The 14,015-nt window shown below is 31.5% G+C and overlaps 2 protein-coding genes across 6 annotated transcripts; one reads left to right on the top strand and one right to left on the bottom strand.

Annotated features, from left to right (window-relative positions):
- The first annotated feature begins 1,104 nt into the window (after positions 1 to 1,104).
- LOC121121088 (uncharacterized) lies at positions 1,105 to 12,184 on the top strand. 5 transcript variants are annotated; one of them, XM_040715966.2, is made up of 6 exons: positions 1,121 to 1,292; positions 9,306 to 9,598; positions 10,826 to 10,843; positions 11,107 to 11,473; positions 11,541 to 11,748; positions 11,819 to 12,184. In XM_040715966.2, exons 2-6 carry the CDS (start codon positions 9,339 to 9,341, stop codon positions 11,875 to 11,877), a joined length of 912 nt encoding a protein of 303 aa, XP_040571900.1. In that variant the 5' UTR covers positions 1,121 to 1,292; positions 9,306 to 9,338; the 3' UTR covers positions 11,878 to 12,184. The 5 variants fall into 5 exon arrangements, with proteins under 5 accessions (XP_071745489.1, XP_040571900.1, XP_040571898.1 ...); XM_040715964.2 differs by lacking the exon at positions 1,121 to 1,292 and adding an exon at positions 9,011 to 9,159; XM_040715968.2 differs by lacking the exon at positions 1,121 to 1,292 and adding an exon at positions 9,063 to 9,232.
- LOC121121089 (RNA pseudouridylate synthase domain-containing protein 1) lies at positions 11,982 to 13,468 on the bottom strand. Its single transcript, XM_040715969.2, has 3 exons — positions 13,232 to 13,468; positions 13,011 to 13,131; positions 11,982 to 12,851 (listed from the first exon to the last, which is right to left on the bottom strand). The coding sequence occupies exons 1-3, from the start codon at positions 13,292 to 13,294 to the stop codon at positions 12,238 to 12,240; spliced, it is 798 nt and encodes a 265-aa protein (XP_040571903.1). The 5' UTR covers positions 13,295 to 13,468; the 3' UTR covers positions 11,982 to 12,237.
- Positions 13,469 to 14,015: the final 547 nt, after the last annotated feature.

Raw genomic sequence — 14,015 nt, forward strand, 5'->3', positions numbered from 1 at the left:
AACTAATATTGGATCGTTCTAAAAAAGATTGTAGTCCTATGAGTCCGGTCCTAGGACCGGTCCTTATCGGTGTTTTATGGAAACTCCAACAGCTAAAATTACGTAGTGTCTTCTAACTACGTAATTTGAGTAGCTGAGGTTTCAGCTACTAATTCATAACTTCTTTTAAAGAGACAAGATATGTACCTGAAGTTAAAAGTAAGAAGTGTGTGACTAGATGATACTATAATAAATTCTAGCTATCATTTGTTATTTTCTTAGTTCTTATTCTTGAAGAATTTCAATCCCAGCTAGGAGTGAAGAAAAAAAATGATAACTAGTACTGTAGGACTGAAGCCCCCTCCTTAGGACCACTTGAATGGTAGAAAAGATCGGACCGATAAAAAAAGACCAAAAAAGGGGAGGGGGACTGATAAGGAAATCACTCCTAGGACCAATCCAACACTTGCGCTGAGAACTGAAAATGGTTGAAAATTGTTAACATTGGTACATGGCTCCTATCAAGAAAAAACAAAAAAGTCCTCAACTATTTTGCTTACAATTAAAGACTCCCGATGCGACTCGAACTCGAAAACTAGTTTATACTTAACTCAAGAAAAACCATATCAGTTTGAGCCAATAATATTATAATTATGGACTTGAAATTAACTCGAATGGAATGTGAGGATTCAAATTGGCTTTAAATTAAAACATTCATAGATTTGAACTTGTGAGCAAAGATTTGAGATTCGACTTATACTTATAGTATAATTATGTCCTTTTTCCCCCTCTGATACAAGCATTCATTATTTAATTATTCGTAATATATTATCTATACAAGATGCACTCTGAAGAGAGAACGAGAGTAATTATACAAGTTATGAAATGTCGTTGTTATTTTTTGCATTCAAATTAATGAGCAACTTGTCGGCGATTTACATTTGATTTATAAATTGATATAGTAATGTATACTTATTTATTTTTAAAAATATTCAGGACGCCTGAGAGGACAAGGCGAAGAAACATTAGCACTCGTTTTTTTTGTTTTTTTGTGTTTTAATATTTTTTTTTTTTTCATTACTTACTAACAAAAATACATCGATAATAATAAATAAATATACGCGTGTTCTATCGTAATTTTAGTCTTCAATCAGGAGTCATCTCTAACTGACTCAAGGAAACAAGCTAAAGAAGCCACATTAAGTTTTTAATTAATTAAAAGGGACTATTTTCATCGATACATCTGTCAGCATCAGTAGCACATCATAACTGTTGTGTTGTTCGTTCTTTTAAAATTTTCTACATTATTTGAGGTAAGAATTCCAAATTCAATATTATGTATAGGATAATTATAATTGATATTAATAAAATTGTATATTCGTACGTCATAGAAAACGATACACGTACACTTGAATAGTATATCCACAACATTATTATTAGACATTTATTATTGGTCAAATTTGAAGTATATTCAAATTATTATAATGGACTTCCTCAAGTCTATAATGATAAGTTTTATATTATGTTCCTCAGGACTGCTTCAAGCAAATTATAGGGCCCTGATTTGAGCAAATCAGGGAATAAATAATAAAAATACACCTTTTAAGCTCATCAGTGGCCTATTAAACTTGAAGCCCTGAGCTTCATCCCTTGCATTAAAGGGGGTCGGATGTCCTATGTACAAAATGAGAAAACATTAAGATTGAAGTTTTGAGACTTAAGTTTACAATCAAATATCACCATACTAACTAATAATTATATGCAATACTTGATGTTATCTAGGTAGTATTGACAGGTGTCACATTAGTAGTCCATAATAAACTCTCTGCTCTATCACGTTAGCAAATATATATATATAATTACATAGGTTTTGTTGCTTCATAATTAAAAAGATTAGTATTTCCTAAAGTAAAGATTTAACTCCTTAAAAACACGAATGTTTCTTACATAGAACAAGACAACAACGTTTGTAGGTGGAGGAAACCTCAGGGTTCTTCCGGATTATTTTTGTTATTTTTTCACTTTTATTGTTGTATCATCATTTTAATCATGTCCAATGCAGTAAGTTAGATGTGTATGTGAGGCTTAATTCTCTTTGGAACGCCTCTTCCAATTATGCATATCTATGGAAATCAATGTATTTATGAGACTACTGCGTTGGAAGTATCAATGTATTGAAACCTTATTTTTTGGAGGATCAATGATTTCAAAGAATGTCTTTATATTTTGATGAGGGAGAAAGACGGCGCAATAGATTTTCTTAAGAATGAGTGGGAAACCACCAATAAAATATGGTTCTTATCTGAATGAGTGACCATGCTATGGGTTCAATGTGTACATATGAGACGACCGTTTCTTTAAATAAATAAAAATACACATCTCCTTTGTGTCTATTATTACATTCCTGTTGGAGGTCTTTAGAATAATTCCTTCTAGATATCTAGATGGATATACATAATTAAAAAGGTATGATGATGACTGAGGAAGAATATGATGACTTTAAGAAAACATTTCTCCGGAAATTCCATTTCTTTTCTTCACCCTCAAGTCTCAGAGCTTTTAAAAGAATGTAAAAAAAATATTCTTGAACTTAATTATAGTATTTGGGCCATCAACACAAAACCAAGCTAAAACAATTTTTTTACAAATTGAACAATTGTATTCCTCGACAAATTATCCTCTATTTTTATCAACAAAGTATTCTTTCTAATTAGGCCTACGGAGGTGCTGCAAATTGTACTTAAAGTAGTCTAAATTAATTTTCATAATAGAAAAATGAGAAATTGACAGATTTTATATGAGAGGCTATATCAGGCCAATATAAGTCTTAAACCAAATAAAAGTTCTAATCTAGAACTAAAATTCAAATTGTGGTTTTTTCCCCCTTTTCTTGATTTTTGAACAAGATTGATTTTATGTTGAACAACACCAATCATTTCAATTACCGATTTCTAATTTATAAGATCACTTCATTTTGGTTTTATTAAAACTACTTGGTCATTATGTATTTTTGACTAATGTAAGTATGTACATTTGAAATTTAAAATCTTCCTCCAAATAATAATGATTTGTAATTTTCATCAAAAATTACACCATAAATATATCAATCTTCACCTTGGCCTAATGATAGGGCCTGGGAATGAGAAGACTTGTGGGCTGTATAACCTACAATATATTAATATAAATTTTCGGCTCATCAATGGACCCCAAAACTTAGTAGGCCCTTGGGATTCAGCCCAGGTTAGTCCTTACATTAAAGTGACCCTCTCGGCCATCTATAATAGATATTGAGTTATTGCATTATCCTAATCAAAACTACTCCAAATTTCTCACTTCAATTTTAGGTTGCAACTTTTGCACAATTGTGGCCTATCAACAAAAAGCTAGAATGATTTTTCTCAAAATTGAGTGTGGATTAGATTTGTATTCTCCGGCAAATTATCAGCTATCTATATCAGAAAATTATTTAACTTAATCAAGTGGAGGCCCCGCAAAATGTACTTAAAGTAGCCAAAATAGAGTTGTAATTAGAGGTGTGTCAATCCTAATTGATTCGTTCCAATCTAGGTCCTAAAGACCGTAGACCCATCGGACTATCAATACTAGAACTGATAAAAAAAGATGGAATAAAGTTTGAATAACGTCTTCAAGCGCCGAGCTTTATTAGTTTTAGGACAGAACTGGACGGGACTGCATTCTTGAGTCCCAAATGAGGATTGACATAGCACTAGTCGAAATAAAATAATGAGAAATTAATAGATTTTATTTACAGGGGCCATATTGTGGCCAATATAAGTCTTTAAAATCAATTAAAAGTTATTAACTATATATAAAATTCTTAGAAATCTTAACTCATCCCACGAATTTGAATACAAAGCTAATTGACTCAAATATGCCTATGAAACATGAATGAATCTATGGGTGGGGGGGGACTGTCCTTTTTTTTAATTAAAGATTCTTTTTATTTCGACGCACCACAACTATATCCATATTGTTATGGTTCAAAATTTCAAACTGGAGGTAGGATTTTGTTTTTTTGTATGAGAAATGACATCAGACTTAATTCAAAAACACATCATCATTTGAACCTTGAGACGTTTTTTATATTATGTACACATAATAACTTGGAACAATTTTAGACAGTATGATTTATTTATGTTTTTATTTTTATGAACGATTTTTATTGCTTTCTGTAAAAATGTTTCTTAATTATGTAGAAAAATGATTCAAATACATACATTGATACTTAAAAATGAATTCACCAAAATCTATGTAATACTGTATAATAATTGGGTCGATAATGATATCATCTTCAATAGATCATCTATATTTTAAAGATGACGTCAATAATGATTGGATTGAAATGCTATGTCATCATCCGACCTATGTACTTGATTCAATTTGCGGAAGTGGTGCATGCAAACAATGTAGAATTAACACTTTCCGCCGCATATCCTGTTCACTATCTATATATGTACTAGTACATAACATATGTATGTATCTATATAATAATAAATACCAAATACAAATATGTAGTCTCTATGTACGGACATATCTACGTTTCACAAGGTCAAGCAAGACAATTTTTTTCATTAAAACTCTTGCTATTCATGTTATTTGCACGGAACTTTGTTTTTCTTTTTTAAAAGTATTTAGTGATTGTTTCCAAGGATCCAGGCAATTGAACCAAACCAGTGGGACCATTGGCCCCCATTGTTAAGAAATGTGTATCGTTATCCTCATATAAAATTATGTTCTATTCTAAAAATGTCAAAAAAATTTAAAATACAATTTTTCCAAAAAGTATTTTGTCTCTTCTAAAAAAAGTCATTTGGCATTTATAAAAAACACAACATTATGTCAAAAATGTCCAACATCCAATCCCAACCACCAATAAGGCCATTGGTGACGTCAACAATAGAATTCTCCCCCCCCCCCATACATTCTAGCGCCGCTGGTATTAACTTTGAATTGTTACCAAAATAGAGGAATCATAACCAAGCCCGGTTGAAAGAGGGTCTTGCCCCAGGACCTCCCCTTAACCGGAAGGTCCTATCCCGATTATATTTCTTAAAATTTAAACTGAGAAGAAATTTTCAAAAAAGTAAATAGAAATTAATGTTATTTGAAAAGAAAAGCTACGCATTCTATTTTCTAAAATATTCAATTATCTTTTAAAAAATGTTGTTAAGAAAAAAAATTGCCCGCACATTTATCTTTGCCCCAGGCGCCGGTCACGCTAGAACAAGTCGTGGGTCCAGGAAAAAGGTAAATGTGTGCTTGCCGGGGCAGCTATCCCCATGCTTCCTTAAAACCACTCCTGTTAACAATTCTTAAAATTAATTTTATTATCACGTGTGTACATTTAAAATGGATAAAACTCTAGTTCACCTTTGTATTTTGTTGTATATTCAGTGGTGGTTTAAGGTAATCTTAAATGAGTAAAACCTTCCCAAAATATGATTTAGACGCACCTTAATATTCGGCCATATAAAATGTGGTCGAACAAGGAGGAGCAGAGGGAACAGAGCCATCCCTACTTATTGTATTTCAAGGGGAAACCAATTGAGAAAAAAAGAGCCATTAACAAAATACTATATATTTTCTCATATTAAAACAAAGACCAAAATTTTGTCAAGGTAAAAAAATGGCAAAAGGGCCGCAAATTTAGAAAATCGGCAGTCGAAGGGCGGTAATTTTTAACACTGCTCTCTGTAAACGTCAAATCATAAAAGCTATATGATATGTTATAGGTATAATTAAAAAGTAATATAGACCGATTGCACTTAAACTAAGGCCCTGATTGTACTAGGCCTTGAGCAACTGTCCAAATTTGTTAGATCTATCATATTTGGAATTCTATTTTTTAAATGAATGCCTTAGAATAAAATTATTTATATATTTTGATCCCTGTTTATTAATTTAAAACATTTTGATTTTAGTATTTCTATAATTTGGTTTTAACTTTTTATTTGAAGTCCCACGTAGAAACAAACATTTGATGAAATAATAATATAAAGTCCACTGGTCCCTACTGTTAAAGCTTTTCTTGAGTTCTGTATAAACTTAGCTTTCAAGTACAAGTTGAGTCGTGAGTCTTAGTTATCAAGTTAAAGTCAAGTCACGAGTCTTTGATTGTAGGATCAAGTCGATTTTTATGTCTTCAAAACATGGATTGAAATCCAAGTTAACTCCTTTATTCATTACTAAGAACTACTTCTCTTTAGAGAGGCAAAGTAAAAAATGTTTTAACACAAATTATTAATTGACAGGGTTTTTGTTATATTTTCAAGTTAACAAGCGAATAAATATTTTTATTAAGTAGAAAGTGGATCAAAAATTTGAGGTTTTGGGGGCATGTAACAACGGGCCATGAATTCCCAAATTTTTGATAATTTATGGCTTATCATAGAACTAAGGTGTCCATATTTTGATTTCCAAAAAAGGGCACGTGGCCCAATTAGCCTCTGTTTTTGGGGAAGAGGGTCAATATTTTGAAATAAGGGAAATTTAAGGTTAAATTAGGGTTCTTATTGATTGTTTTAGATTATTTTATACAAAAAATTTGATTTTGATCTTCCTTTATTTTTAAATTGACTTATATATATATATATTTTTTTTTTTTTTTACAGAAAATTTCTATTGTATATTAGATTAGAGAGGCCAGCTGGGGGTAAATAACTCTTTTACGCCCTGAAAATTGGTTGAACCCATAAAAAAGTATCCCGGACGCTATGGACAGTTTATAAAAGAGAACATGTACGGGCAAATGAGAACGTTTGATCACCCATCATAAAGCAGCAAAAAATTTAGTTTTAAATAAATAAAAAATTATTCGCCCCTCCATTTTCAAAAACGGTGCGCTGAGCCTGGAGTAAGAGTTTCAAATTCTAAAGCCTCTTAAAAACATAAATTTTCTGTACAATTTACGAACTGATTCCAAAAACATGAAAATTTTCACTGTATTTCTTTGTCAGTTGTTGATTTTTCTATTACTCTTGATTATTAGTTTTTAGTAGTACGATCTTAATCTTGATGAGTTAAGCTCGAATTGCTTATCGTAGAGTTGTGAAGAATTCCCTATTTATAGAGAAGAATAGTACCATAGTTTGGAATAATTGACTAATTACCTACTGATTAAACTTTTATAATTTTTTTTAAGGACGGACTACGATATACACATTGGTGGAGTATGTGGGAGGTCCGGGGATTAGTCCCCCCTGGCCCTCAATATTCATTATATTAACATGTATATTTTATATGTACATGAATACAGTTACCCTTCCCCCCCCCCCTTCTTTTATATATTTCATACACAGCCTACGTATATACAAGGTAGGGTAGCAAAACGTATACCCGAGAGAGGATTTCGAAATACATCAATAATTTCATATTTTGAATAATAGGCAAAAGAATAATGCTCACAAAACATGTAAAAAAGGTTTTTGCAAAACTTTTTTCACTCAATATGGCCACCTTCATTATGAATCACACCCTTTACATGTCACCTGAAGGCCTTGCAGGAGTTGATGACAAACTCCTCTGACAAGTTGTTCCATGCAGCTACTATGGAGGACTTCAGTAAGTCCATATTTGTGTGTGAGGTCCTGTTGGTTTTCCTCTCCAAAGTTCCCCATATAGAAAAGTCCATTGAGTTCAAATCTAGTGAGGAAAGGGCCATATCTCTTTGGACCAGAATCAAGCTTTTGGCACTTGGTGGACGTGTGAGAGGGACACCATCCCAAGTCCAATCGCACTTATCCTACGGTAGTTAATTTTCAACCATGGCAAGATGGTGTACTCAAGTACCTTATAGTAGGCCTCCTGGCCGATTTTCTGTCCAGCTTTGAAAAGGAACAGAGGCATCATCTTTCCGTCAGAGGTAACAACGCCAAGGGCCATTTTTCGGGATGGATATTTGGTGTTGTAAACCCCTTGGACCTCTTCTTTTGTTTCCGAAAGTCAGCGATTGTTCCGGTGGTTGTAGAATTGATCAACAGTAAAAATATTTTTGTCCGATAAAATTTTAACAATTGACCCATTTGCTTTGATCCACGTGAGAATTGCCCTACACTTCCTGATATCCTGGAGAGGTCTTCTCCCTTTTATTTTTTATCTTGCCCAGCTTAAATACCAGGCTCTTAGAATACTTTACAATGTCTGTAATCTTCATCACATCATCTCCAGTATCTAGGAGATCTGAAATGCGCTCCCTTTTTCTTGTTGCTCGCTCATGATGATGAAATGACTAAATGATTAGTTAAGTTTGTTTATGTAAAAAGAACGGCGGAAACAGAATATCAAAAAATATTCACTAAACCTTTTCATAGTAATGAGAAAATAAAAATTAATTTACAGTCCACGTTTTGCTGCCCTACCCTATACAATAAATGGGGATATGAAAATTGTCGAAATCCATGTGAGTATAACTTTTTTTTAAAGTATATGTTGATAACAATCAGATATTTGTGCATGATTAATTATGTCTCCCTAAAATATATATAATCCTCCGGATGCGCCTGAAATTGTTCTTTTTATTTAGACTTACTAGGATTTAGACCATTTTCACATCCCTAAAAATAAAAATCACAACGTGTTATAGGATCTAAATTCAGAATATGTAATTATCCATCTCCCAGGTCAGAATACCTTGCTACACCACCGCCTCTATATTTCGATCGTATAGAATCCAAAAATGTCTACATATTTCATTTTAAAGATCAATGTGAATAATGGGGCTATAAAAATCCCTACTGAAGATAAAAAATAAAAAAACTTGTACAACTATTAAAATTTGTGAGGTCAGAGTTGAGTTCACATCACTCTTTTATTTCATGTACAAATCCGTTTAATTGGTAAAGTCAGAGTTTAAAATAAAATTTGCGTTATTTTCATTAAATTGATGGGCGATCAGTTTAGATATTTATTCACAATTGAATGATTTATCGTAAGTGAGATCATGAACAACTGTTAGTTCATAGTACCTACACCTTTTTTATAACATTATATTTATTAATGAAGAATGACGTCAGAAAAAATAGATGTCTCTACACTCTTACACTAAGCTATACGTTAAAATGTACATAGTTCAGTTAATACAATGGTGATGAGATCATATTTTATATTAGGATATTTAGTGAAGTGGAAAGCGTTAGAATAATGGTATTACCTTCTGGAAGAGTAAGCTATATGTTTTCCTTTAAAATTATGTCACCATTATTCATGGAAAAGGGATTGAATTAATTTTGAAAATGTAATCAAATGCATGCCATTCAAAAGATTTTGAGGTTTCTCATTGATTTGTATTATTTTTCAATATTTTATAGGTTTTCTTCATTTACGCTGCTCTTGTACTCAATATGTCAATCCTTCTTTTATTTTTTCTTGCTGGTCAAGAAATCCTTCTACAAATGACATCCTCTTCACCAGAAGCAAATATTACCAAGAAAAAAATGCTATTCCCCGACGAAATTGCTCAAAATGATGGGCCTAGAAATAACACTCAACTTAAGACTGCAATACGAGGAATGGGTCAAAGAAGAATTACAAATCGTACGCCATCACATTATCCAAATCCCAAAAGAGTAAAAGACAAAAATTTCAACAACATTTCTCAAAAGTAAGGATTGAATACGTTAATAGGTACTTTGTACTATTATTTATAACTTAGTTACATATAATTATTTGTGTATAACGAGCATCTGCTCTTCAGTTTTACTTAGCCACATAAATACATATTGGGGCTTAAAAGGTACGCTAAACCCACGTTTTGGTAGGAACCGCGGTACACCCTTCACGGTACGTGGTTCGGTACGGGTATTTTGTCAAATGTTTTTTTAATAGAATTAATGTAGTTTTTCAAGTTTTTTTTCGATATTTCATTCTTTAATAATTTATTTTCTGTACAAATATATATATACATTTTTTTTTCTTTTTTTTTGAAAAAAGATGAGCTTGTCTACATTTTCCTGTAATAAACAATATCAATTAGCAGTTAAAATATTGCCAGCTGTCAAAAAGAATATATTTCGGTTGATACTGATGTACCTGTAGTTGCGAGGTATCGACAAGCTAACTTGGTAACATTGTAAAATATATTTAAAATATCCCTACACTGGGATTTCGTCTTCTGGTATGTATTTTATCAATTTGTAAGTAATTATCCCTTTTTTTGTATAAACAAATACGTAAATTATTTCTTATATAATTGGATGCTTGTGGATTAATAATCTTACCGCACTATCGAAATCTATTAATTAAAAAAAATGATCAAAATTTTATAACATCAAAATATTTCATACGTGATTATATTCATATATATTCATTCCGTCGTACAGAACCGTTAGAGTCATACCGAAGCGAACCGCGTTACAACCCCTTGCCGTACCAGCTCTAATGCATATGTTCACATTTGGGTACATATGTGGATGAAAATTAATTTTATATTTAATTAATATATAGAGTATATTGAGGCTTTGAAGTAAAACTTTAAATTAATTCATGCTTAAGTGTAAATAAATAACTTGTTAGTACAAGGGTGTTAAATTCTAAGTCCATTGACGGCCCTTTTATATGTTTTAACAGCTTCTATAATTTAGAATAATATTATTTGTAAATCCTATGTATATCAAAATATTGAAGCACATAATATCATTTAAAAAAATTTAATCAATAAGTAATAAAATTTGAGGGACACATACAAAAAAAAATTGAGTATTTATGGTACATGTTTAACATGCCTGGTATAGGTACATCATGACTTTAAGTTCATTTTAAATCGTTAAAAGATATGTAAACAAAGATTCAATTATAATCAACTAATTAAATTACAAATTCATTATTATAGGAATCCAAGCCCAAGAACGTAAGAATATATTTGTTGTTGTTAACGTGCTAATAATGTCTTAACAATATTAATTTCTGTTTTTTAAATGTTGTCTGTGATTCTGTATTATAAAATCCGTCAAGTTGATTTTTATATGACATCTAATCGTCTTAATTTTTATACACATTCGAATTATTTTTTTTTTGAACGTTTATATAAAGTGAATTTAAAAAAGGTGAAAGAAATTGTCTTGATTGTTATATATATGTAACTGATTCAATCAACTTTATTCTTTTTTTCAGAAATCTCTGCGGCGGCCAAGAATTTTGTGAAAATCCAGATGTGTATCCTACAGCTCTGGTAAATAAGCTCATTAAGCGTATAATGATCAGAGAAGGAGGCTCTAACTCCCTAATTTCCCTTCTTGATGAAGAAAAGAAAGAAGGAATGCAAACCGAAGGGAGATCCGCTAGTTCCTATGTTTCAAATTCGCCTATAGATATATTACCATCTCAACTCCGTGAGATGGATGGAGACAAAGAAACTCCTGTTTGTGTCTCCATACACGAATACATCATACCCAAGAGGGCTATAACCAAGGATAACAACTACAGATTTATAATCAATTCAGAAAAATTTGGAAATAGCTCTCTAGTTCAAAAAGTTTTAGTGAGTAGTTTTATAGGTGTCATGACAAGTCACAACTTAATTTCCGTATATCATTGTATTCTTTTAGATAGGGAAATGTCATAGTCCAGGTAGTGAGTGCACACTTGGATCCAACATTAAACCCTCTGACTATGGCCTCAAAACAGTGTGCCGCCAGAACTACACTTTCAAAAGACTTTTGGCCGTAAGTGACTCTGGTGAGGAAATGGTGGACTCTTTCAAGTTTCCTTCATGCTGTGTTTGTCATTATAAAGAAGAAATACGACGCAGAAATGGTTAGTTTATGACAGATTTCGTTTAAATAAAGACATATCATGGCATACAATTCATTTATATTATTAATAGCCAGCTCTACCAGAGTCATTGATTCAAGCATAAGAAAAAAACGAAATATTAAACCCTAATATTGAAGAAAAAATCCCCATCTGTTCCGTTCTTACCTCGCGAATATTTGCCCTAGCTGCTACCAGAACTACTATATATATTAAATAAGAGATTTTACTACAACTCAACTATACTTTTTTTATTTTTTAAACTATTTATAAAGTGTTAATTATTTGTATTATTTATGTCATGTTTTTATGTTGATTCGAAAACATTTATTCATGCATTTCAATACTTTGGTGTACTTATTTCTTTATATTAATAAATATATTTTATTATTTACCAAAAAAAAAAAAAAATTACTTGCTCGTATTAAACAAAGAAAAACATTTGAATATATTATTATCAAAATGGACAACTCATTTGCTATCTCTTAATAATTAAATTATGACCCATGAAAGGAAATCATCTTCAAACTGATCCTTCAGAGGTGTTTCACACTTCAAATGTATGTGAGGGTAATAAAATGAATCTTCATCAAATGGAGGAGATTTAGCTTGAAGTAGCAGAGTTCCATCACTCTTTTTTAATGTCATCTCACAGGAGTGCAAAAACATTCTTTCGGGAATGATATCCTTTTTATTTGAATAAGTGTAGTCCCCAACAATGGAATGACCCATTGCAGAGCAATGAGCTCTAATTTGGTGTCTTCTTCCAGTAAGCAATTTAATCAGTACTAAAGTTGCTGGATATCCATCTTTTGTGACCCCTTTACTTATAACTATAATACGCGTCTCTGCATGTCTCCCATTCCCAACTGTGGATACCCTGAAGCGATCTATTTCATGAATTGGGAGTTTGATCATAAAATGAGTCATTGATGGAAGACCTCTTAGAAGAGCAGTATAGTATTTATTAGAATTGTTTTGAAGAGCCTTGGATGCGATGGAGGCAAACTTTTTAGTTAAAGGGATTACCATTATCCCTGAGGTGGAGAAATCCAGTCGATGTAGAACAGGGAAACCGTGTTTATAGGTATTGTAGTTTACAAGGTCATAAATAGAGATACTACATCCAATTCATAGTTATTTTAATGTCTACATTGCATTTTTTGCAGTGAATTTACGAGATTTATATTCAACATTCAATAAAATCTTATTTTTTTACGTACAAAAATAACTATGAATTATAGGATTTATATCAATGAAGGTACTAGGAAATTGACGTCCGAGTCTACGATACAAAGAATCTCGTCCAGGATCATCATCATTTATCACAAGATCCGGAGGTTTATCAACTACCACATAGTTTTTATCCATTAAAAGGATAGGGACCTACGAGTTGTTAAAAAAAATAAAACTTCATTATAATGATTAAATAATAAATATTATAAACTAGAACCGCTGGTCAAATACAATTTTTAAATCATCTTACACTTGACTTGGAATATAACCATTCCAAAAAGAAGTCAATGATCGAAATGCATGTAACAATCATTAATAATCAGACCAAAAGGCTTATAAGTCAGCAAAAGTCCGGTCTATATGAGATTGAATTTGTTTCAATTTCTATATCTAATAGAGATAAACGATAATTGAAAAAACAAGTAATATCTAATTTTGTACTTTATTATTATGTTCAAGATACATAGACTTAGAGACAAAAGAGACTAAGTATCTTGATTATGTTTATGCGGTATATGAATATTTTGACATTCAAAAAGCAGTGTGTTTCAGTTTTAAAAAATATTAACTGGATCAAAGACACCTAGAACCAACGCAACCTTAACAAACCATACTATGTAATTATAATTATTTCTAGGATCGATCCTCTATTATAATGGGTGACTGATTTTAATTTTGGTAACATAAACATTCCATAAATCCTATAAATAATGAAAGAGAGTTACAAACGCTTGTATTTTAGATTATTTAATAGATGTTAAGGAATTTAAATAATATTTATTATTTAGTAGTTATTAAATAACTAATTATATAAGTGAAACCCCAAGTTATAGCTATACAGGGCCGATGCCAGAGGTGAGAAGATGCGGCGGTCCCTCCCACATATGACATGTATATTATCGAAGAATTACTTTAGACTATGGTAATTCATTTATTATCTTATTCCTTCTTAAACGAGACACATATTATAATAAATAAACGTATTTAATAATTATGACGATATTTATTAGATACTTGGTCAATAAAAATATTAA

Source organism: Lepeophtheirus salmonis, chromosome 6, assembly GCF_016086655.4.
Source record: "Lepeophtheirus salmonis chromosome 6, UVic_Lsal_1.4, whole genome shotgun sequence".
In the NCBI taxonomy this organism is placed as follows: domain Eukaryota; kingdom Metazoa; phylum Arthropoda; class Copepoda; order Siphonostomatoida; family Caligidae; genus Lepeophtheirus; species Lepeophtheirus salmonis.

Excerpts from the sequence above, each read along its gene's own strand:
- LOC121121088 (XM_040715964.2), top strand. The coding sequence starts at position 9,139 with ATGGTATTACCTTCTGGAAGA. Across the intron at positions 9,160-9,305 it reads TGGTATTACCTTCTGGAAGA|GTTTTCTTCATTTACGCTGC; the intron begins GTAAGCTATATG and ends AATATTTTATAG. Across the intron at positions 11,474-11,540 it reads CTCTAGTTCAAAAAGTTTTA|ATAGGGAAATGTCATAGTCC; the intron begins GTGAGTAGTTTT and ends GTATTCTTTTAG.
- LOC121121089 (XM_040715969.2), bottom strand. The coding sequence starts at position 13,294 with ATGATTGTTACATGCATTTCGATCATTGACTTCTTTTTGGAATGGTTA. Across the intron at positions 13,132-13,231 it reads GGTTATATTCCAAGTCAAGT|GTCCCTATCCTTTTAATGGA; the intron begins GTAAGATGATTT and ends AACAACTCGTAG. Across the intron at positions 12,852-13,010 it reads ACTCGGACGTCAATTTCCTA|ACCTTGTAAACTACAATACC; the intron begins GTACCTTCATTG and ends TCTCTATTTATG.